The sequence below is a fragment of the Nothoprocta perdicaria genome, unplaced genomic scaffold, assembly GCF_003342845.1.
Source record: "Nothoprocta perdicaria isolate Ctin4 unplaced genomic scaffold, notPer1 scaffold_2, whole genome shotgun sequence".
NCBI classification, from domain to species: domain Eukaryota; kingdom Metazoa; phylum Chordata; class Aves; order Tinamiformes; family Tinamidae; genus Nothoprocta; species Nothoprocta perdicaria.
Genome location: NW_020455204.1, coordinates 7,960,490 through 7,985,129, shown reverse-complemented (window position 1 = coordinate 7,985,129; position 24,640 = coordinate 7,960,490). Strand labels below are relative to the sequence as shown.

The window sequence follows — 24,640 nt, the reverse complement described above, 5'->3', positions numbered from 1 at the left end:
TGGAATTCTAGGCCAAGTGCCAATGACATTTGTGTGTCCAGGCAAATRTCTTTCAACCAAGTGGTGTAAATAACCAGGTGATGGGTCTTTTCCCCATGCTGATACCTAATGTTGAGCTTTCTGCAGGTATTCATTATAGAGTGATTGGATGTAGCACTTCATTAATTTTAAGAAACTATATTTGGAGCTGACAGAGAATGCTCTTTCTTGTAGAAGTCCCACTGTGGACTGGTATTGCATTTTACTAGGAGATTGACTTTATTCTTTAAATACACTGTTTAATCTTTCCTGTGGACTTCTAAAATAAAGGTAGTAGAAAATATATTTTTTAATTGTTTTGTCAGGGTCACCAAATGCTATGGCTTGCTAGTGAGGTTTTGATTTGTTTCAGTTTTTTTGGATGGGAATTAATAAGGGAAAACTGCAAGTCCACGAGTACTCTGTGGCTTCAAACAAATAAGACAACTCCACAAGTGACAGATAGTCTGTTCTTTCATATTGGGGATCACGGTGCTTACAGGTACTGTAGAACATTTAACAACTGTTTACTATGCCTGGTAGCCAACAAAACTCAGCATAACTGCTGCCCTGTAGCTTTACAAAGCACATGCACAGGTTCCATCATTCCAGGCACGGGCCTCAGATACTATTTCTTTGACCGTATGTCTTTAGGAAGACTTTATTCCATGTCCACATAAGCAGAGTCGATAGAAAGCATACCAAACAATCAAGAAACTCTTTGGGAGTTGGGGATTAAGGATCTGAGATACATGGCTTGAGTTTGTTTGCTGACCTCTGGTGGGCATGGCTTTCAGGACTCTGCTGTTTAAGGGTTCCTAAGCTACTCTGTTTGTATCTTTAGAATTGATGAACTGAAAAAAAGTCTAGACACTGTCCTCAAATGGCTTTCAGTTTGTCTATCTTAAAATGGATTACATCTATGCTATAAAAATTTAGTTTCCTGGAGGATACACTCTAAACCTGYTGTTAGTGACAGTCTTAATAGATGAAAGATGTCATCTGATGTTTTGGTTTCTCTGTGTGTTTTTGGTTTTGTTTTTTCTTTGTCTGCCTTGGTTAGAGTGATGTTTTTAAAGAGAAACTTGAAACAGCTTGACCTTAGTTCTTAAAAGTTATATGTTTAGCATGACAAGGATATACTAGTATTAAATCACTTGTCTTTAAACAATGTATTTGAGAACTGAAAAGAACTTTGTTCATTTTCACTATATTTTGCTGTTTAAAATGTTCTCTGTTTAGATATAATACAGCTACGTATGTAATTATCTTTATAAATATTCTCCACTTGTATTCTGTAAGTGAACGAATTGGAGTCACAAGAGTCCCTCTTTCCCAGAAGTGCTGAACAGTGATTCCTATCATCTGTTGTCATGTGTGGGTACTCAACAGCTTAACACACGTGGAGTTCCCAGATCCTGATGCTTATTAAGTTGGCAAATGTTCTTGAAGATTTAGTTTTAAGTTTATATCTAGCATAAAGTATGACCAAGCTACTTTAGAGGGTTTGGTTTTCAGTATTTAGTGTTCTGACAAATGTTTTTTCCTATGTGCTTTTATATCTTTTTGTTTTTCATTTAATTCTAGCTGTAGAGATCTTCAAACCTCTTTCTGAAGCATAACTACTTTTACAGTTAAGGTATATTTTGAGGTGAAGAAAGTTAGGAAAGAGTACTCTTAAGCTAAAATGTGTCATACTCCAGTGTGGCTCTTGAAGAGCTATAGATTTTCCCTGTTGGCATAAGCAGCAAAGACTGTTGTGGAATTTGCTCCTCAGCACCTCATTTGGTGTGTCTGTGTTACTTTTTAATAAATCTGTTTGCAAACTTGGTGCTAAAGGTAAAGATTTACTTCTTTTGGAATAGTACTTAATTTTGAGGAAATGAAACCAACCAACCAAAAAAAGCGTATTTTTCAAAATAGTGGAGCAAGGGGGAGAGTAAAGCCTACAATATTGACCTATTTGCAGTTTTCTAAGAGCATATGGCTGAAACAACCTCTGATATATATTTTAAAAAAAAAGTGAACTGCAATCAGAGATGATTAAGGTTGGAAGAGATCTTTGGAGATTCTCCTGTCCAACCCCTTTTCCAAGTAGGCTTACCTGGAGCATGTTGCACAAACAGGTATTGAAGATCTCCAGAAGAGACTGCACAACCTCTCCGGGCAGCCTGTTGCAGTGCTGTGTCATCCTCACAGTCAAGTTTTTCAGGAAGTTGCGCCTGAATTTGAGCTGCAGTTTGTGGCGGTTGCCTCTTGTCCTAAAGCTTTGCTTCTTTCTTACTGTAGACTGACAGATATGGGTTTTTTTAAAGAATTACCTTTTCCATAAAGTACTGCTACTGAGTAGAGAACAAACATCAGAGGGCTTAGTGGACACTACGTACATGTGGTGCGTTAATCTCTTTCTGTGAACCCCAGTGAACATTTTGGCTGTCAGACTCGTCTAACACCTCAGAGGCAGTTTTGAGATAACTGGATACAGTCCAAGCTTCATTCCATAGTCCACTGAAGTCAGTGGAGTTATGTGGAGTTCAAGCCAGGGCACAACCTTAACTTGTGTCACCCTCAGCACATGGTCGAGAACTTAGGAAAGGCATCTCAAATTATATTTCTCTTAATTCTTTTAGTGTTTCCTGTTAAAGCTACCAAAGTGTTTAGCTGTAATAGCGAACCTAATTCTACTTCTGTTGTTGGGATTCACAACATACCTGTTGTTATGTTCTCTGAATAGAACTGATGCTTCATTGGGAATTTATTATCCCCACACAAATAGTGCTGAGCAAAATGCYTGAACATAAAGATAATGTTCTGTTAATACTATATCACCCTGGCAAGGCAAGCTTTTCGGTTGGGAGAGAGTGGGGGAAAGGTAGTAAAGAAGAGTTGCTCTTTGGAGCTAGAATATTGTCAAAATAGTTGCTGTTTATTCCTATATTATCCAATTTCTAATTTGGAGATAGGACTCCTGCTTCAATGTGAAGATTTCACTGTCCTATGCTTCAGTCTAGCAGACCAAGGCACTCTAACAGTCCCTCAAGAGGGAATAATAAATACTTAAAATGTCATTGCAGAAGGGAAATTAAAATGTCGGACGGTATAAAGAAATCAAACATTATTGCAAGGCTTGGGTACATACTGGAAGAGGGAAGAAGACTGAAGCTCAGCCATGTTAAGGAAGCTTAATATCAAACTACTGTGCTGTAATATATTTTAAATAGAAGCAGTCTGTATATTTTGACTCATATGAATATGGTATGGATTTGGATCTGAATTTCAGTCACTGTCCCCCAGTGGAAGCAGTGTTCACTTCTGGTTGATCAAAGTGCTTGGAGAGAGATGTGTGGGATGCACTGTGTTGCTTACTCCTCCTCATTTCAATATTTTAAAAAGTGTAACTATTGCCATAGGGCTTTTAATGTAATTTTTTGCTATTTCATTTGCTTTAGTTTTAGCAGTCTCAGTTGCAAAACCAGTTCAATTAGTAAATGTCTCCCCAGTTTTTACAGAAGGTAAGAAACTCAGTTCTGGGAGGGATGGAGGATTTGGGCCTCTTGAAGAGGCCAAAGATCTTGTGATCTCTTTAGAGAAAATAGCTTAGATGTGTATCCATAATATGTAACGTAGGAAAATCTGCAGAATAATTGATAACACTTAAAACTCTGGTAAAAGAATTCATATGTCAGCAGAATGGTTAACATTTTAGTCTAAAGATAACTTAAGAGTGTGGTAGTATGTTATCTCTCCTGAATTTGATAAGATGCTGCAACTCTAGGCCAGGATGGAAATCCTAGCAAGAGGAAAGAATGCAGTGTCTTGGGAATTAAAATACATAGAATGGTTTTAACAAGGAAACTTAATATATTAAAGTATTTTAATCTAAAAAGGATGGGAAAAATCATGTCTGTGCACTCTCCACATGATGTATGCAAGCTGTTCTTTAAGGGATATTTTCAGGAACTTGTCAAATCTGTGTGTGGAAACAAGTATTTCATTTCTTGCCTGAGAAGTCTTGMAAACAGCAGCCCTCGTGGCAGAGCAGTTCAGAGCTGTGAGGCTGAACTTCATTTCCGAAGTCCAGTTCTACCTCTCTTTTCTTTCCCCTGTTGCCKCCTCCTTCCCCCCACCCCGATGTTACAGATAGCAATTACAGCCCATGCGAACTTGGTTAATGTTAAACATAATTGAGGAAGAGCCAGATACAAGCTGTCCCTGAACAAGTTTTCTGAATTCTGTATGGAAGTAACTGCTATTAATAAGAGTGATTGTTCTTTGCAAAAAGGTCATTTTTGTTGCAAAGAAGTGAATTTGTTTTGAAGGGGGGGGGGGGGTACCTTCAATAAGGTACCTAAGTCTAAAGGYTGCCTCTTAGCAAGTCTTCAGCTGTGGGAGGGATCAGTCAGTTAACGGAGCTGATAACAGTGTCCAAAGTGCACATTCGAAGCAGTGGTTTTGTTTGGGAGACTCTTGCACATCAGAGTGACTCTTTGGTGGTAAAGCTAGTGCTGCTGCCCGAGCCTGCTCTCATCCATGATTTTCATTAGGAGATTTATTAACATCCTTTGAGGTYTGGAGAAGTAGCATAGTCATCTGGGAGTCTTCTAAAGTTCTTTGACTCCTAGCTGCRGCTGAAAACGTAACAGAGACTGAAATTCAAAGAGCTTTAATAGTTTACTGTCCCTCCAGTTTCAGCGTTCATGGAAAAAGTGCCCAATCACGACCTAGATTCATGGGCAGGTTGAATAAATGTTTTGAGTCAGAGTGTTTCTACTCTAGAGGCTTTTTTCACTGAATTTCATGTTTTCTGATGGGAAATTCTGCAGACAAATGTCTGAAAAAGACCAATTTTTAAGCTACTGGAGTCATTTCTGCAAACCTTTGAGGTGCATGTTTTACTTCAGGCACRCTCCATTGATGATATAAGATTGTTCCTGACTTAAAATTAAACTTAAATGTAAAGGAACGCAAATGTCGAGTGGCAATTGAGATGTAATACTGCCATAAAAGGAGGAGGAATAAGGTAAGAGACAGGGAGCTTTGAACTTGAGAAKAAAGACTCAAAATAGTTTTGTAACTGACCCTGCTGCAAAACTCTCCTGCCCATTGGAAATGTCTTGAATATTTTCTTAGAGCCTTTTAAACGGGAGATGAGGGAACAGCCATGTCTCAGATTCTTGAGATAAACTTGCAAGCTGCAGTATTGTGACAAATTTAACTTCTGTTCTGCTGCTTTGGGCAATTCGTAGTGATTACAAGTAACTTTCAAGGAAATACTGTCACTTAGGTKCCTGTAGCCAAGTAGAACAGGGCTAGCTGCTGATGCTTTCACTTACTAATGTTTAATCTCACATTTGAGCAATTCATAGCTACTTGAAAGCAGTATAATAAAAGATGACTTGCAAGCTTTCCCCTAGGTTGTGGACAGTTCTTTGAAAGTTTTGTGGTATTTATTCATAGCTTCTCTTGTGTGTTGTAAAGTGATTAAGTTTTTCACATAGTCTTGTCAAATGTAGGAGTAATTTTGAAATGACTGTAGACTTCCAGCTGATAGAAGTACAGCAAAAATGCATACATAGAGATTGACAGGCCTTGTMCCACATGGCACCGAGGTCTTAGCCGGTTGTTCAGTGATAGCTGAAAAACAGCTGCTATTATATGTCTACATAAAACCTCCTCGCAACATCACAAGAGCGTATTGAATAGTTTWCCCATTTTTGGCCTAGGTCACTGTTTGTCTAATGCTATTTTCTCTTGCAGCTCAAGGGCATTGTGGCTTAAATTAGTTTTCACATGCTATAATGATACAAAAAGGGAATTTGTGGCTGTTCATTGGACTCCCTCCGTATGCATAATGGTTACAGGGAGATATGTATAAACCCTGAAGCCAACCTACTTGGTCTTTTGTTGGTTTTGATGCTCGTTGGAGCTTTTTGGGGCCTCGGGAAAAGCTGCAGAGAGCAAGTTTACTTGAAACTCGCTTAATGCTCCCTGTCAGCTTTCTGTACTACAATTTTCCAGTCTGGGTGGTTACATGTTCGAGGGTTGTAGCACYGCTCCTGATGTTCTCGTGGCATCAACAAATACTGTGCATTGTTGCTGATGGTTGCATAAGCAGTTCCTGCAGGAATTGCAGCTTGTTTTCATTTTATTGCCGGGACAAATTAGAGTCCATCTACTGACAAGATCGGGTCTTAATAGCTAGTGATCAAAATATTCTCTCTCCTTTGTTTKTATGCATTATTTCATAATAAAACTGAAGTTGATGTTTAGATACTTGCATGGCTAAATCCACTGTAGGAATAAGATTATACTCATTTGTTAAAAATATGAATGTGTAGGATGTAAAAGCCCCTGTGTAGTTGCTTGTGAATAAGCATGTATTTGGTGTGGAGCTTTAGTTCCTCTACTGCTTTTCTTATAAACCCTRAAGAAGGAGACTAGAAAGATGTGGAAGAAGTAACTTAGTGATAATAGAAGTGCTACATTAAAACTGACTGCACAGCTCTAGCAAGAARTTCTCTCAACTCTTTTCCATTTTGAGGAGTCTCCTGTCAGCTTCATGTTCTGGCTGCTGCCGTGGTGTTGAGAAGCAGCTTGAACACTTGCTTAAGCGGAGGGGGCTCTTTCCTCTGTGTTCTTGGTGTTCTGCAAAGTAGAAGTAAATGTCATAAGATAAATGTAGCATARAGTTCTGCCAAAATTTTAACTGGGATTTGGACTGTGAGTAGCATTACTGAAAATGAAGATAATGTATGATTGGAACTCAACTTCCAAATACAAAATACATAGCACTATTCAGGGAATAATAGGAATAAAACATGAGACTTGTGGAAGCATGTTATTCTTTCAKTTGGGGCCAAAGAGGAAGAAAGTACAACTTTTTTAGTCTTTAAATACAGGTGACTTTTTGATCTTTGGATAGCAGAAGGCTGACTTGTATTTGACACAAAGGACACAAAAAGATTTGTCAGGGCAGTCCTTCTGAAAAGGAATTTTTTCAGTATGTATTCTGAAGTTGATACTTTTATCTTGAGAATATTTTCCTTTTGCTATCAAATGGAAGCCATGTGATACAAAAACAAGAGATCTTGAAGACAGATCTAAAAGCCTAAGCAACCTTGGACATTCATATAAGTAAATTACTATAATCYCCGAAAGATATAAGAAGCTGTTAGTAATCTTACTTGACTGAACTAATTGAAAAATGATTTTCCTGGCTAAAAGAGGTAATGTTATCTCTAGTTTGAAAGCTTCCAAATAACTGCATTTTAACTTTTTTTTTCTTTTTTTTTTTACAGTTGGAGACAAGGTTCCTGCTGATATAAGAATTACTTCCATCAAATCTACCACTCTAAGGGTAGACCAGTCAATTCTCACAGGTAATGGGTTTTTTTGGGGGGGTTGTTTTTGAGGTGGGGGTAGGAAATTATGCACATACTTGAAAATGCCTTTTTGCTGTCTGTTTGGAGTTGTCCCTTGGGGACAAGCCTGTAGCTATTCAATGTCTGGCATCCCAGTACAGTACGCCTCTAATCTGGTAACCTAAAGTGCTTGAATGTTTCTTGGTCATTGGCTTTATAAGCTCACTTTTGTGGGATGAACATTCTTACATGCTTTTTTGGGTGCCTTTTCATTAGACACTAGTAAGTTGAGGAATTAAAATATAATTTCCAGTTTATGAAGTCTTTTAGATCTGAACATCTTGTTACTTCTGAAATACGAAAATATGGAAATTTATTAACAGAATTTTACCTTCTGTGATGGTTATTCTTGTGAAGCAGAAATGGATAACATATTAAAAGAAGGCAGCTTTTGAGTTGCTGTTATTAAAGACTGAGTACACTAAAGCCTTATTTGCTGAAATTCTCTGTGTACACATTGATGTGTTTGTGGTACTAGCTCTGGAATACAGGAGCTATATTTAGAGCACTTTTCAGATTTGTTGAAAACAAASCAACCTCACACTGCTTGTAAATGTAGGAGAGGAACTAAGCAAGCAAGCTACAAGCATTCTGTCAGCTGGAGCTCCATGATCTGTCTGCCTGTTTTGGTAGCTTAAACTTAAGTAATCTAGCCCTCCTATGTCCACTCCAAAATATAGTTCTCTATTTCCAGACTGTTTACAGTTATTTTTTAAAATTTTTTTTAATTTTTTTTTTAATTTTTTTAAAATTTAAGAAAAAAGAAATGTAAACTGCTGCTAGGAAGTTTGGACTATTTCGCCTTGTGCTCTTAGCTTCTTTAGTCACTGAATTAGCACCCTCTTGAGATCTGATGAAGTCATTAAAACCTATCCTTATAGAAAAGGAACCTTTCTATTCCTGTGTGACATGTGTATAGAAATTGATAAACATTTAGGATACTTACGCAACAGTTGTCTGAAGACAAAATTTCAACCAAGGTATTAACAGACAATTGACTACATAAGATGGTAAAAAAAAGTAGAAAAAAATTAAGATTTGCCAAAGAGTGTGTAGTACTGTTAAGATCTAATAATTTGAATGAGAATACAGCTCTTGTAGTGCATAGGAGACAGAAGTACTTGTTACTGCATGAAAAGCTCACAAAATAACACTCTAGATTAAAAAGTCCTTGTGAAATACTCCTGAGGGTTGACTCTTCAAGCAGTAGATTTTGCTGCTTTAAAATATGGATAACAGCTGTTTATTTGACCACTTTTGTGTCCTTTGCAAGTAAAGGTATATGGTTCATTAATTCTAGCCATACAAGATAGTTATGTTAAATACTATCCTTTTTTAATTAAAAGCTAGCCATTCAGATTTTTTTGATCAACAGATATGGTTTATTTTTTACCCAAGTGACTAAGTGAAGTTTCATGAGGAAATATAGAGGGGAATTTATGACATCTTGATTTTTTTTTTTTTTAGGGTGGGAAATGATTTCTTGTTTGAAAGCTAAGTGAAAAGAAATGTGTATAATCTTTTCTTAACCCTATCTTAATTTCAGGTGAATCTGTGTCTGTTATTAAACATACTGACCCTGTGCCTGATCCTCGTGCGGTAAACCAAGACAAGAAGAATATGCTTTTCTCTGTAAGTTATGTTTTTTGGAGCTTTTAAAACAATATAAAATAATGCAGGAGCTAGTACATGAAAAAAGGCAAAATTTTAGATCTAAAATTTTTACCTAAAAGTTATATTGATTTCCTTTCGGTATTCTGTGTGCATATCTCTGCCCTTCAAATCCAATGAATCAGAAATTAGAGGGAACTACTGTCCACTTTATACAGGAAAGTTTGTCTCCTTCACAGGAAAAAAAGTCTTAAAAGTTGATGCTTGCACATAATGTAGAAAAGGATTTTTTTGTTTTGTTTTTCCTTCAGGACTAGTAAGAATGCCCAGCTGAACTGAGGAAAAAGCGATTAAATGGGTTATTCAGATTTATTTTATGAAACTATTTGAAGTATATTACTTCAGATATTAAAAGAATTTCCTTATTGCTGGTAAATACCTTGTAGAAAATCTGGTTTTGCACCTATTAAGAATGTTAATTCAAGGAGTCCCCCAGAACACAACTCTTACCCCTAGTAGATACCCTTATTAGTTTTGTGTCTTACCAGATTTTTTTTTCCAAGTCTTTAAAATATTCCAGCAGAAATGTGTTCTGCTTACTCAGCTGCTGGCTTTAGTCTGCTGCTGTATACAATAGGGCAATGCCGACTCATTTTGAGCCCATTCTTTAAATATAAAATGTGCACTAGGGATTTGAGTGTGTCTTGCAAATAGTGGGGGAATGTCACTCCCTCCCTGTCTCCCCTTTTTGCATATCCAAGCTGAATCTTGGTCTCTGATTTCTGCTTGCATGAGGATTCTTTAAGAGATATGTTATAGACTCTGTGTAGTAGGCTAGGCTTCAAAAGCTTTATTTAACTTCTCTAAACCAAATAAAATTGTGAAAGACAGCAACGGCAGTGTTTGTATCTTCAAGCATTTGATAGGAAAGATGTGTCTTACAGTGTGTGAAGTGTCTTGTCAACTCCTGCTTTCAACCTGCTGCCTCAGTAAGGGTTAGCTTTCTTCAAAGGCACACATTTTGGGAGAGGCCATTTGGGGACAGCTACGTGTGAATATGAGAACGGTTATAATGTGTGTGTATYCAAACAAAAAGCCTTTCAGAAATTAAGAACTCTTAATTGTAAGACATTCTTAAGAACTCTTCAGAATGGTGAAATCTGTGGAGGGGCGGGGGGTTAGTTTTTATTAGACTGATTTATACAGTGTGCAGCAGGATAGTAAGAGTTTTGCAGGTGCTCAAGCCTGACTGTTGCTGTGGGGTATTTCATTATTGATTTCCTTGCTCTGCTGGCTTGGTTCTGTTCCATTTGACCGATCATGTTAAGGTATTGTATTCACCCTTTATAGTGAGAGATTAAAATAGGAAAGAAAATTGAGTTTAATGATGCCTCTTTAAGGCTAATGCTCCTTTACTGTTCTTTTTCCAGGTTTGAAAGAACAATTGTTGAGATTAGACACAAATTAGTCTGAGTAAGAGATCATGTCTGTTTTCAACAGACCAAGTTGCAATTGATTTCAGAATCTGGAGTAAACCAGTTGAAAGCCARTGTGCTTACACATTCACTGAAGTTTTCTTTCTCCTTTCTCCTTCATTTATTTCAGGGTACTAACATTGCTGCTGGTAAAGCTATGGGAGTGGTGATCGCAACGGGAGTAAACACAGAAATTGGGAAAATCCGCGATGAGATGGTGGCTACTGAACAAGAGAGAACTCCACTCCAACAGAAACTGGATGAGTTTGGAGAGCAGCTGTCTAAAGTCATCTCACTTATCTGCATTGCTGTTTGGATAATAAACATTGGTCACTTCAACGATCCAGTTCATGGTGGCTCCTGGATTCGAGGTGCTATCTATTACTTTAAAATTGCCGTAGCTCTTGCTGTTGCTGCTATTCCTGAGGGTCTGCCTGCTGTCATTACCACCTGCTTGGCTCTTGGGACCCGCAGAATGGCCAAGAAGAACGCGATTGTTCGAAGTCTTCCCTCGGTGGAAACCTTGGGCTGCACCTCGGTTATTTGTTCTGACAAGACTGGTACTCTGACCACRAATCAGATGTCAGTTTGCAGGGTACGTAGAGGTGACTTGCTCTGCTTTTCTTTTTCCCAGCCACACTGAATAAGCAGCATTGCTCAAATTCTTTTGATCATGAGTTTTTTTGATTCTTCCATCATCAAAATCTTGCTTTATTTTTCTAAGATAAGCTTCCACTTTAATTCTGTTTTCCACTGTAGTGTTTGAGACTTTTATCTTTTCCCTTATTTAGTCATGGTTAAAAATAGCTGTACCCACACTTGATAGAAGGAAAGGTTGTTGGCAAGCAGCTTTCCATTGGCTGTCTGTAAGCCATTTAGTCTAATGCTAATTTAGCAAGATTTGTCCACTGCTTTAGAAAGGTAAGATAGGTAGTATTATAGAAGGAGTGTGTGAGTATAGAGCACTTTGACCTCTTTACATATCAAGATGATGCTCTAAAGTCTTCCTCTTGAGTTAGTTCAATTTGGAACAATATTCCTCCCATTCCTTCTCAAACTCTCTAGCTTTGAAGGCATGAGAAACAGTATTATGTGGAAATTGCACCCAATTTGGGACTCTTTCGCACAGGTTTTCATCACTCCTGTAGCTGTAGGCTCACTGCCATGCTTCAGTGGTGGAGAACCCTTAGCAGTGAGAAGAGTGGAAGCTTTAATGGAAACAACTTGGACGTCTGAGGTTATTCTCGCTGCTGAAGAGCTCCACCTTAGTTTGGCTAGCTTGTCTTCAGTAGCTTTTATTGCTCTGATGTAGATCAGTAGTGCTTTCAACATGTGATATTGGATGACTAGTATGGTAACTTGGAGGTGCAGTTGACGCCACCACCTGCATTGCCAGGGTTATCTTCAGTGTATGGCGTGTTCTTAGATCAGCATAACAGTCCTGTGCCTCTTTTCTCTTGCCTCTTCTCGCTTACCCCCAGTAATCTTTCTAGTGGTGATTAATTTGGGACTTGTAAATAYAGCTGGTCATTTGGCATGGTGCATGTTCTGTCGCTTCCCATTCGCTTAATGTTCAGTGTAGAACGTAATGTTTTCTCCATAAAATTCCTTCAGTTGAATAATTGCAGATGATCAGCAGCACAGCAACTCTGTGACATCAAATGTTCATTCAGAACCATTACATGGGGCTAGAATTCCAAATGTGTAGATGTTGAGCAGAACAGACCACTKCTTCTGGCAAAAGTTTGTCTTAAACACTTCATTCTCACATGATTGATGGCTTTTTCTTTTTAATTGGTGGTTGACTTGTTCTGCTCAAGTATTGTAGTATTTATACCCACGATAACACAAAGCAGCTGCTCATCAGTATTCTAGAGGAGGTTACTTGCAGTAGAGTTGCATAACTGCCCTAGTCTTTGCAGGGATTTTTTTTCACACAGATGCCAAAAGCAACCAGCTTCCTTGTTAGCTCTCATTTAAAAACCTTCAGATCTGTTTATTTAAAAGCTTAAAATACTCTACTGCTTAAATTTAAAGGACCAAATGATTTTAGCTCTGATGCAGTATAGTTTACTTATGTCCTTGATATCTGTGACAGCTATGTAATAACTTTAATCATATGAGTTTGCTAAAAGTAGCAAAAACYTAACATGCATAAGCAATACACTTACCCTTGGTTTCACATTAAGCAGAAAGACTAACTTTTCAAGTAGTCTTTTCTGCAACAGTATTTATACTGCAGTTTTAACTATTATAGTGTTAAGTAGCCACTCCATATGTGTCCACAGGAACCCTAGGTTAAAACATTGCTGTTGAAGCCCCTTTTTCAGGTAAAGATTTACTGTCTSTTTTCGATATCCTTCTGTGATGTCTGCCTCTGAACAGAGTGCCATTTTGCTGCTTTGTGGGTTTTTAATTTATGTACTTTTTTATTTTTTGAGTTTATTTTTTTAAACCACTTTGAAGATCGAGGTCTCAGAYACTGTTGCAGATCGGTTGTTAATCACCTCATTACACTATATTTTGTGAAGATGCTTGGCCAGGGCACAACRCAGCACGATGAAGTGAAAATGAGACATTGCTGAAACATGGCAAAATGTTTTTTTTACTAACTAGATAGTAATAAATTAAAATAAGGTATTGTATCAGTCATTAGTCACTGTTTCTTCCTAYTGTCACTTCAGCAAGTTGAACAGTTCAACAGTGGCCATTTGTCATGATGAAATATCACAATTTGAGGCACTGTGGGGTTTTTTGGTTTTGATTTGGTCTGGGTTTTTTTTTCCTGTCTTGCCTGATTTGATTCTATCTGCAGTTCTCCTCAGTGGAAACAGAAATAAAGGAAAGATTAAGAGATACTGATGCCTTACGGGGGTACATCCTTCAAAATAACATTTTCTGCACTTGCAAATAACACTCTGGTTTCTGCTACAGGGACACTTCAGCTGTACTAATGGCAAGATGGCTTATGAGCAGAAAACCAAGAAAATGCTTTCACTTAGTGGCCAGTTGAAGTGCTGTTTGCTTTACTTCCTTAGTGCTTCCTGTTTAAGTGTCAGGAGCTGTTCAGACATACATGGAATTCAAATTTGGTCAGAATTGTACCTTTGTCCACTTTGCGTATTGAACTTGAGGACTTGCTCCTTGAACCTGCTTGCTTAAAATTAAGCTTGTTTAAATGTCTTCCATTAAATATTATTCAAAGGCAGTAACACTTCTCACTTCAATTGCAGATGTTTGTCCTGGACCGAGTAGAAGGCGATAGCTGTTCTCTGAATGAATTTACCGTAACAGGTTCAACATATGCTCCCATGGGAGAAGTGTAAGTATTTTGTTGAAGTCAAATATCTGTCTGTTTATCCACTGACTATCGTAATAGATTTGGAAAGTGATGCATGTAATAGTTGATAACGCTTATAAAAGCAAGTTTCTCAGCTGGAGAAAAATCTTTTGACTAAGATTTAGTTATTTTAAGGTACTGCAGGTTTCTGCTAACCCACTCACTTTCACCCAAGAAAGATACGTTCATGTTCTACTTTCTCAGTTGCAGGTCCCTCCTAATGGGATAAGTAGTTCATCTGACAGCTTTAGGAATCTTCTACTTCTAGCAGGAGAGCCTAGTTCTCCTGTGCCCATGAAGCTAGAGTAGATTCCATTGTAAACAACCTTCTGGAGTTTCACATGCCTACCTCTGACTTCATGCAGTCTTTGCCAGCCTCAATAGTGATTATCTCTGTTTAATTTCCATAGCAGTTAAGTCCACAGTATTCCCAGCAGATGGAAATCTTTATTCCACAAGTGTGGTGTGGTTTTTTTTTGTGGGTGTTTTTTTTTTGTTTGTTTGGTTTTTTTTGTTTTTTGTTTTTTGTTTTTTTTTGTGGTGGTGGTTATCTTTTCCAAGCTTATTGCTGTCGAAGCTCACACTTTCATTTCAGGAGAGAGAATTTACTTCAGCAAGATGACGTTCTAGATCTTGTAATATGTCCGGCTCTTATGCCCTAGCTGGTCTTGTAAGGACTCTCGGTAAACAAAATAATAAAATAAAGCATAGTGACAGATGTCAAGTATAAGAAGATAGTCATCAGTATATGTTAATGTTCTGTTTCACTTTCTGAAAATAGGAAATGTGGAAAAAAAAGTGTGATAATAGCACTGCATTTACGTACATAAGGTAATTTCCACAGAATGTTCATTAGAGAGGCTTGTTTAGCGCATTAGAAAAACAAACAGCTAAACACTCGAGCCCTCAGGGCTAAAACACAGATGGATTTCAGTGTTTATGGATGGTATTTTTTCTATAAGTGAATTTGTTAAGATTGACTTCACCTTGGGTAAAGTGAAACTGACACTGAAAATAAAGCCTGTAATGGACCTTAAGAGGACACATAGCTTGTTGCACTGCTCAAGATGAGGATTTGTAGACATACAGCATTCCTGACAGATGCTTGTCTTCCTATACTTCTGGTTGACAATTTCACTAACTTTTCAACTTCTTGATATGTAACTTTGTCTTCAAAGAAACATTTGAAGTATGCATTTTAAAAACTCCACGTTGAAACACTACAGAACTTTAGTGAGTAGTTTCTTGGTTAGGAACGCTGGCTAGGATTGAACATTAAGTCTCAGTTCTTTTGTGCTACTCCATAAGCATACTGATGTTCAAAAAATTTACTCTTTTTATCTAACTGTATTTCCAAAGATGAAAGCTAAGAAATCATTTCTTATCTCTAGTGTTTAAGAGGTGTGTWATCTTGGGAAAATATATGTTCCCTCTCTCCGAGAGTTCAGATATTTATCATTAGGTGTCTGTGACTACCAGAAGAGAGTAATATTTCTCTTCTAGGGCAAATTGTATTTTGAACTGGCTTAGCTTTTCATCAGTTTAGAAGGTTCATATATAGTACAGATTAATCTTTAAGAAATGAAAAATGCCAAATCTGCCTTTTTSATTGTCTAATTCATATGTAACAGTAAATTAATCTTGATTTATCCAGCAATATCCATCTCCTTGGAACTCCACCCTACATGCTCTTAATACTGCTTTCCTGTCTTCATTTGCTAAGCTGTTTGCTTCTTTTCTCCAGTATTGTATAATTGTCACTGGAGGAAATACGGTTTTGTAAGTCAGGTATTGATTTCATTGATAATCATGTAATTCTGTTTATACCTGTTTGCCTGTTTAACTTCAAGTTTCACYTTTATGAAACCAACTCTTCTCAGTAGTTTCCAATAGGAAATGTTCCCTTTCAAGGCAGTGAAATCCTCGGGTGATCTCTAGTGCCAAGTCCATAATTCATAAATGTTGTATTAAGTGAAAATACAATAAAGGAATTAAAGAGTGGAGACAGGTGAGAGGCTGATAGTAGATAACTGACTTTTGAATATCCCCCTTTTCCTTTGTTTGAACAGGCATAAAGATGACAAACTTATTAAATGTAGCCAGTACGATGGCCTTGTGGAACTTGCAACAATCTGTGCACTCTGTAAYGACTCCTCTTTGGATTACAATGAAGTAAGTATATTTATCAGAATAAAGTGTGAAAATGAGGATAAACACTCTCATCTGCCTATGTAGCAACTTTCAGTAGTAAATATTCTGCTCAACAGAGTACTGAGGTCTTTTGAAGTATTACTTACAGGAATAACTTGCTTGTTTAACACTGAGAAACCTTAGCTCTTACACAAGAGTAATCTGAAACTTGGAGATGTCTTGCTGTGCAGAACACACAGCTATTTTACTGCCTGGCCTCCTTAATATTTCTATATATCACCATCACTTAATTCGTGGTAAAACACAATCATCCTTCTTTGCTGCCCTTAAGAGGAAAGGCTTGAGGCTTCATATAAACTGTACGCTCCAAAGTTGCTTTTCAAAAATAGCTTTCATAAACTGCAGTAAGGCTTGTTAAGCACCTCTTCTCATTGTGAAACTTGAGCTTTTGCTTCCAATATGTCTGTGATGAGATTTAAAGTAAGCTCCTGTGGGTGTTTTTTTGTGTGTGTGTGATTTGCTTTGTGTTAACTAAAGGCTAAGGGCGTATATGAAAAAGTTGGTGAAGCCACAGAGACAGCACTTACCTGTCTGGTGGAGAAGATGAACGTATTTGATACGGACTTGAAAGGACTTTCTAGAATTGAACGTGCAAATGCTTGCAACTCGGTGAGTGTCCTTTTTATTTGGAATTATTGAGGCAGCAATTACAGTTTATATATATAATCTCAATGTACTGTTATGCTATTCTTTCTTCATCAGGTGATAAAGCAACTTATGAAGAAAGAGTTCACTCTGGAATTCTCAAGAGACAGGAAATCAATGTCTGTCTACTGCACACCGAACAAGCCAAGCCGCACGTCCATGAGCAAGATGTTTGTTAAGGTAAGCTGCACGTGTGAGAAGTGCAGTTATGGAATGGCTGCACAGCAAAGCTAACTGCAGCTTAAGGATGGATTATGTGAGCAAATATGGTATGACAGTGATTTTTAAAACTGATATGATTCTTGTCTCTGCAGGGTGCCCCTGAAGGTGTAATTGACAGATGTACGCATGTCCGTGTTGGAAATGCTAAAATACCATTAACACCAGGAATTAAGCAGAAAATAATGTCTGTTATTAGAGAGTGGGGAACTGGCAGAGACACACTGCGCTGCTTGGCTCTAGCAACCCATGAYAACCCACCTAGAAAAGAAGAAATGAATCTTGAGGACTCCTCAAATTTCATCAATTATGAGGTTTGTTTAATAAAAACTCCCTTTATCACTTCCCTCCCCATCCCAAACTGGGGAATAGTGGCTCATTATGTTTGATCCTTTCTTGAGCTGGTGGTTGAGAATTTTTGTCTCGGATCATATCATCTTAACTGGGTTTAGAGACTGACCCTGAAAAGTTAAAGTTGCATTGTCATTTCAGCTTTAATGGTTTCTAATTTGACACTGCTCAACTGCAAGACTTTGGGGATTTTGTGATGAAATAGAACTGTCGGTTTRTACTCTGAAGGTCAAGCTCTCTTCCCCTCCTCCATAGTGCCAGCTGCAAAAACTCTGTGCATGATTATCTTCTACAGCTATGCTGTAATTTTCCAATGAGATCTTTATCGAGGATTTAGAAGAGGGAAATGACAATAGTTACATGGGACTTTTGGCTTTGTACACTGTGCTCCTGGCACTGACTGGGGGAAAAGGGGAGAGGACTTGATTATTTGCAGGTTGAATTGCAAGACTGATGACTAGATTACCTGTTAACTAGTAAAATGAGCTTATTTGACGGAAGAGAAACTTGGAAATGGATTATTCCATTTCAGAGTGTGGTAGTGCCATGGGAATTGACGCAGTATCCAGTTGCACAGTGTAGAGCCACTGAAGATAGTGGGAGAAGGGAAAAAGAAATGCTGTTATGCTAAGACTTAACATTTAGCATGCAAGTAGTATCATTATTTCATTAGTTTCAGATGAAAAAATACTGAATTTCCTGCTAAAACTCTTCTTTCTTGTTTCAGACCAACTTGACCTTTGTTGGTTGCGTGGGTATGCTGGATCCTCCAAGAATTGAAGTAGCTTCATCTATAAAGCTGTGTAAACAAGCTGGCATTAGAGTTATCATGATTACTGGTGATAATAAAGGCACAGCAGTAGCCATTTGTCGTCGGATTGGTATCTTTGTGGAAGATGAAGATGTTTCTACAAAAGCCTTCACTGGTCGTGAATTTGATGAGCTCTCACTAGCTGCTCAGAGAGATGCGTGCCACCATGCCCGTTGCTTTGCCCGTGTAGAGCCTTCCCACAAATCAAAAATTGTCGAGTTTCTTCAGTCTTTTGATGAAATTACAGCTATGGTGAGTTACTGAAATTTTACTTAGTTAAAAGACAGGCATTTTGTCTAATCCCAAATTATGCCATGTCAGACAAGTATCTCACTCCATAAAAACACTACTTCTGCTTTTTACCAGCGTAGAATTCCTATCAAGTCCTGCATGCACAAGTCCATATTTGTCTTTTCAACTTTATATTCTTCTTAGACTGGTGATGGTGTCAATGATGCTCCTGCACTGAAGAAAGCAGAAATTGGAATTGCTATGGGGTCTGGTACTGCAGTGGCCAAAACTGCTTCTGAAATGGTTTTAGCAGACGATAATTTCTCAACTATCGTAGCCGCTGTGGAAGAAGGACGTGCGATTTATAATAACATGAAACAATTCATCCGTTACCTGATCTCCTCCAACGTTGGAGAAGTTGTTTGGTAGGTTTAAGACAGTCTTTACCTTGTGCTAGAGTAGTGATGATGGATTTTTTTTTTTAAATTTACAATGTTTCTCACTAAAACTGGAAAGAYAAGTTCTCTAAGTGATTATTCATTTTGCTTATACAGAAGCCTATGTATGTATAGCCGTAGTATTTAAAGAAGAATTTTAGCATACCTCAACAGAATAGAAAATTATGTGCAATGTGATTCTCCCTTAGTAGGTGGCAAGATGCTTAAAATTAGTTTTATCTTTTGAGATGTGAAAGACTTAGATGCACAAGAATAATTGGTTGGTGGGTTTTCTTATAGCATCTTCTTGACTGCTGCTCTGGGTTTTCCTGAAGCTCTAATTCCTGTCCAGCTGTTATGGGTAAACCTTGTGACGGATGGTCTCCCTGCTACTGCTCTGGGCTTTAATCCTCCCGATCTTGATATCATGAATAAGCCTCCGCGCAACCCCAAAGAGCCACTGATCAGTGGATGGCTCTTCTTCCGTTACCTAGCTATTGGATGTAAGTATCAATAGCTTTTTATGTATTTATTTTATAAGTTTAGCAAGTTTAARGTGTGTAGACTTTTTTTGAGATCTTTGAAACTAATTAGCCTGAGCTCCTTGTAGGTTTGTGTCTTGAAAGTTAGAAGCAGATGTGCAGTGGAATCGGGATTTCCCTTGTCCTCGAGTTCAAGTCTACTGCCTCTTCCCGTTTGTGATTGTTGAAAGAGGCTTTTTGCCCAGGCAATAGAGAAATCARAATCTGTTTTACAGTACTTGGAGTTTGGTAGAAGTTCAAAAGTGGCTAGTGGGATCTCTTCTTGCATAGAGTTCACAGCAGTGAAAAAAGCACTTTTGTTTTCCTTAAGGTTATGTTGGAGCTGCTACGGTGGGTGCTGCTGCTTGGTGGTTTATCGCTGCTGATGGTGGTCCAAGAGTTACATTTTATCAACTGGTATTTCCTGTTTTTTTTCTATTGTTGTTATTTTAAAATACTCCTTTTATACTTACTACTTCAAATGAATGTTACCATTTTTTCAGACTAGTTAAAGTAAAATTTAGTTATGAGTGTTTAATACTAAAGCTCAGAGGCGGGATACCTGAGCTTTAAATAATTTGAACTAAACTATGCCGTCTGTAGAAGTCTTTGTACAGGAATGCTTCTGCTGCTATAAATTTAAAGACAGTTTTATGTAAGCTGCATTCAAAAGTTTTGGTTTTACAAAGCTATTTGCCTCAATTATCTATTTAATACTTTGCAAGTCATAGAAGTAATGAGGTCGCATTACTCTGTTCTAGAGCCATTTTCTGCAGTGCAAGGAGGACAACCCAGACTTTTCTGGTGTCGACTGTGTGGTTTTTGAGTCTCCATATCCAATGACAATGGCTCTTTCTGTTCTTGTCACTATAGAGATGTGCAATGCTCTCAACAGGTTAGTATCTCCAAGTTAGAAATCAAGGCTTTTGCTTCGTTTATCTAAAATTACAGCTTTGTTTGTAGATTGATTCTTAATTTATRGATGGGTCAACTAATGAACGATGACATTTCCAAATCCTGGTGGTGCAAACAAAATGACTCCCCTTGATAACTTTYGATCTCTTGTTATAAGGTATATTTTTAAGTATGCTAGTTCATTCTGGTATTTTATTAAGCATAAGCAACTGAAATATTTTCCATTATTTTTAATTTGAGCCTCACCAGTCAGATTATATCCCTCTTATGTTGGTATAAAGTGATATCAAGGAGAACTAAAATAAGAGTGTTGAAGACATGGAAAATAGTTTTCTTGCCCTAGGGGAATGTGGATTCAGCCAGTTAATATTAGATTATAAATGGAAACTGCTAAGTAGCACAATGTCAAGGGTATTTTTCCTCAAATAACTTGGAGGTCAATTAATTTAAAAACAAATAAAAGTCGAATATGAGTGTATGTGGTGGCCMTACATAGATACTGTTCTACATCTGAAAGTCAGGTTCTCGGACTTAATGTAGAATAGCCTAAAAGAAGATTGAGTGTGTAGAGAACCACTATAAAGAGTAAGATTTAAAAAGGTGCAAGTTCCTGGTCCTTTGTGTATCCAGGCTGCAAATAAACTTCAGGAGAAGTGGGGGCCACTGGGGCCCCAGACATCTCTTACACTAGGRCAGCTAGACTAGGTTAGCAATGGAAAGAAAGCACCAAATCTTTCATGAATAAATGAGACTGGTGTGACCTGTGATTCCTTTGCTAAGCAGAGCTTCAAGGTGGTGAATGCAACCTGTTTAAAACCCTTCTTGGCATCATCCTTTCCCTCATGACTAGGATAACTGTGATTTGCCACGCTGCCTTTCTTTGCAGTTAATCTTGTTTTATTTAGTCTCTATTAATCCTAAGAGTACAATGTTTCTGTTGCAGTTTATCAGAAAATCAGTCCTTAATGAGGATGCCCCCGTGGGAAAATATCTGGCTGGTGGGAGCCATTTGCTTGTCCATGTCACTCCACTTCCTGATCCTCTATGTGGAACCGCTGCCCGTAAGTGCACGTGTTTTATACCCATCTCTAAACTTAGAGCAAAAACTTGGTGGAGCTTTTCAGGCAAGGAATGGAGGAGGAGAGAAAAAGTAACACATGGCTTTTCTTTCAGATCATCTTCCAGATCACACCTCTGAACCTGACACAGTGGCTGATGGTGTTGAAAATCTCACTACCTGTCATTCTGCTGGACGAAACACTTAAATATGTGGCCCGTAACTACCTGGAACCTGGTAAAGATAGTGTGCGGCCTGCCACCAAACCATGTTCTCTGTCAGCATGCACCGAAGGAGTTTCCTGGCCGTTTGTGTTCATTACTATGCCCCTGGTTATCTGGCTTTACAGCACAGACACTAACTTTAGTGATATGTTCTGGTCTTGACTGACATGGTGACAGTTTTACATTCAAAGAAAAAGTTTAACTTAATCAATTTTTTTATTGTTTAGAGCAACTGTCTATTTCTGCTGAATTTTCACATGAACATATTTGCTGGTGATGGAGGTTTCATACTCTAGATTTTGTGTTTTTGCTTTCTTTTCTGACTTCAGTGGGGGCAATATATTCCTCTTTTATACACAGTTAAAGTGTCCATTGACATGTACAGAGAACTAACACTATTTTATGCAAATATTTTTTTGTAGAAGAAAAGCATGTACAGTGTTCTGTTCAATAGTCTATTCATCCTGTAAAAAAAAAAAAAAACTTTTTTTTGAGCCAGCGGACACTATCAAACTAAATTTGGCAGCAGATTTTAGGGAATGAATGTGTGTTGTCTAAAACTAAAAAAGCATGTAACTGTTTGTCTTCTGCATGATCATCCAAACTTAATTTGTCATACAGTCAGGTTTTACTCATAAGCCGAACTTTCTGCACTGGGTAGAGAGTACTGCTACCTCGGTCAGGATTTCTTCTCGGTTTGCCCCTCTTCCTGCTCCCTCTGGTTCTTGACTGTCCTTGTTTACACCAGTTTCTGTATGAGGTATGCCTAATCCTGCTCGTGCAGAAAATACCATTCCAGGTGCAGCCTGCTGGGTTCTTCCATACTCTCAACATGCATAGTTTTTTAAAAAAGATTATTTATTTAAGTGTCTATTTTATTTTATTGTAACAGACCTTGTTTTGCCAGTGTTGCCCATTATGCAGGGTTAGGGAGAGCTACTTCAGTCTACTTAAATGAAAAACAAGTCTTTTCAACCAACACAACCTGCTTGAATTCCGAAAGAGGATTTAAGTTTTAATACTTTATTTACATGCATCAGATATCTTCTTTTTGTTTGTTTTTTTTCTTTTTCTTTTCTTTTCTCCCTTAAGATCAAAGCTTTTGTAATTGGACCTGGAAAAATAACTTGCACTGCATAGTTTGAAATTGGATTTCCTACACTTAGGGCACTAATGATCAGTTGTATACGTGGAGTTACTCTGCTGGCCTGTTGTTAGCCTGACTTGAAGTAACAAGCTCGTGTGTGTGTTTTGTAAAATCTGTAAATAGCACATGACCAAATTGAACATATTGTATAGAACTATTTTTATTTTAATGTGGCACTAACCACCTTCATTATTACGATAAATGTTAAAGCATGTTTTCAAATTCAGTCCTGTATCAACAATGTGTAAGTCATTAACAGTCCTAACTGTGGTGTTTTTCTCCAATGCCTTCCAACTTTCATCGACTAAAGTGAGTATTTTTCTTCCATTTCACCATGCCAGTGGTGACTTGCTGTAAAATAGCATATGCTGTATACATGTCAAAGAATAAATAGTAATTTCCTTCATTCCCATGCTGTGTTTTGTCAAACTCTGCTGTGCTACATTATTATCACCACTTTAGACTCTCTGTTCTGTGGTGTGAAGAAATTACTGATTCTGAAGATAAAATGCTTACTATTACTATAGTGTATTTTAAGTCATTCTTTATAGCACTCAGGAGCTTTAGTGCCCTAAGATCTCACAGTTTTCCRTCTTAAGTTCGAGATAAAATTGGACAAATATGTAACTTAAGACAGTGACAGCTGTTCATATAAATGTCTGGTATTTAAACCACTCTGGTACTAGTGGGTCAGGTGTTGATTTATTCTGGGTTTTTTTCTCCCTACTCTGAACTGTGGGATGCCTCTCTGAGCAGATTGCCTTTCTCTGATGTGTTCTGGTATCTGCTTTGCTCAAAATGCATGTGTTCCTTTAGGCAAAGCAACCTACTGGTGAATGGAAACACTTTGTGTAATAGTCATATGAAAAGACAAAAGAGGAGGCTTGACTTAACAGAGCTAGTCAACAGGGTTAGTCCTTGTAAAATTGTACTGGAGTCAGTATGTCTTTGTAGAGCAGCAGCAGGTGCTGTGTTATCTTGTATTGGCTCTAAATCTGCTTTTAATACCCAGATTCCAATGGCTTTTTGATTCCTCAAAGAAGAAAATGTTAGTTAAGTGKTATGTTCTGTTAGTGCCAGTTGGAATCCAATGAGCACAGATAATTCCCTAGGTTTCAAGCTTTCAAATGTAGGTACTAACCTCAAAGTACACGAGCCCTGTTTGAAATTCCAGTGTGTGGCAAATGCTCAATATTTATTTAGATATTCCATTGGCAAAATTGGTGTTTACTTGGTCTGTTTTAGTCAATGCTGAAGTGACTCAGTAGCTGGACCTAATGGTGTGGTGTGTGTTGCAGAATTGTAGGCATTTAGTTCCTGCTGAATGCCCCACTGAGCATGAAGAACCTGTCTTTGCCAAACTGGAGGTTTTATAGACCATAAAACCCATGGCCTTCATCAGTCAGGTGCTCCCATCATTTCTAAATAAGCAGTAGGAGACTGCCTTTGCTTCTTAAAATGGAAAACTAGTATGTCATAGGATTTAGGATTTCCTGAGAACAGAATGAGTACATTGTTAACACTTGTTGGAAACTAATATTAGAAAGCCAGTTCTGTGTGCACCAACCTGGTGGTCAAACCCTTTCTAGGATGGTGGCTGCCACTCAGTCTTAGAGCAGCAGTTCCAAGAATTCCTCTGGACTGTTTAGATAACCATGCAGGTTGCAGGATCTGTCCAGCACACTCAAATCTCCATGTTGAAGATGAATCATGCAATTTTAATTGAAAATTGATTTAAATACTGACATCTGAGAGCTTGCTTGTGTACGACTTCTTAGGGTACTGCATTAGGGACTTCTCTTTCTTAGAGTTTGAACTTTCAAAGCTAGATGACTGGGTTTTTGGAGTGATATTCCTCCCTTCTAACTTCAGGAGCCTGGTCTTACAGAATGCTCCTCAGGAGCCCAAGAAATCATATATATAGACATTCTTTTTCCTTTCATTTCTACTAGTCATGCTGTCCAGATTCTTATCTTAAACTGGAGCAAAAGTCCTGTATGATCAGT

At 37.9% G+C, this 24,640-nt stretch overlaps 1 protein-coding gene across 2 annotated transcripts in view; it reads left to right on the top strand.

Annotated features, from left to right (window-relative positions):
- Positions 1 to 24,640, top strand: part of ATP2A2 (ATPase sarcoplasmic/endoplasmic reticulum Ca2+ transporting 2) — a 40,508-nt gene that overhangs the window by 12,849 nt on the left and 3,019 nt on the right. The window contains exons 6-20 of one of the 2 annotated variants that reach the window (XR_003249091.1): positions 7,317 to 7,397; positions 8,986 to 9,071; positions 10,656 to 11,120; positions 13,759 to 13,847; positions 15,935 to 16,037; positions 16,554 to 16,685; positions 16,779 to 16,901; positions 17,036 to 17,254; positions 18,019 to 18,354; positions 18,538 to 18,758; positions 19,071 to 19,273; positions 19,623 to 19,708; positions 20,053 to 20,186; positions 21,150 to 21,267; positions 21,380 to 22,943. Coding sequence is in view for 1 of the 2 variants with exons in the window: in XM_026037583.1 (XP_025893368.1) it covers positions 7,317 to 7,397; positions 8,986 to 9,071; positions 10,656 to 11,120; positions 13,759 to 13,847; positions 15,935 to 16,037; positions 16,554 to 16,685; positions 16,779 to 16,901; positions 17,036 to 17,254; positions 18,019 to 18,354; positions 18,538 to 18,758; positions 19,071 to 19,273; positions 19,623 to 19,708; positions 20,053 to 20,186; positions 21,150 to 21,267; positions 21,380 to 21,500 (2,517 nt within the window). In the remaining variant the exon portion in view is untranslated. The remainder of the gene's footprint in view (positions 1 to 7,316; positions 7,398 to 8,985; positions 9,072 to 10,655; positions 11,121 to 13,758; positions 13,848 to 15,934; positions 16,038 to 16,553; positions 16,686 to 16,778; positions 16,902 to 17,035; positions 17,255 to 18,018; positions 18,355 to 18,537; positions 18,759 to 19,070; positions 19,274 to 19,622; positions 19,709 to 20,052; positions 20,187 to 21,149; positions 21,268 to 21,379; positions 22,944 to 24,640) is intronic. The other variant, XM_026037583.1, reaches the window with a different exon arrangement.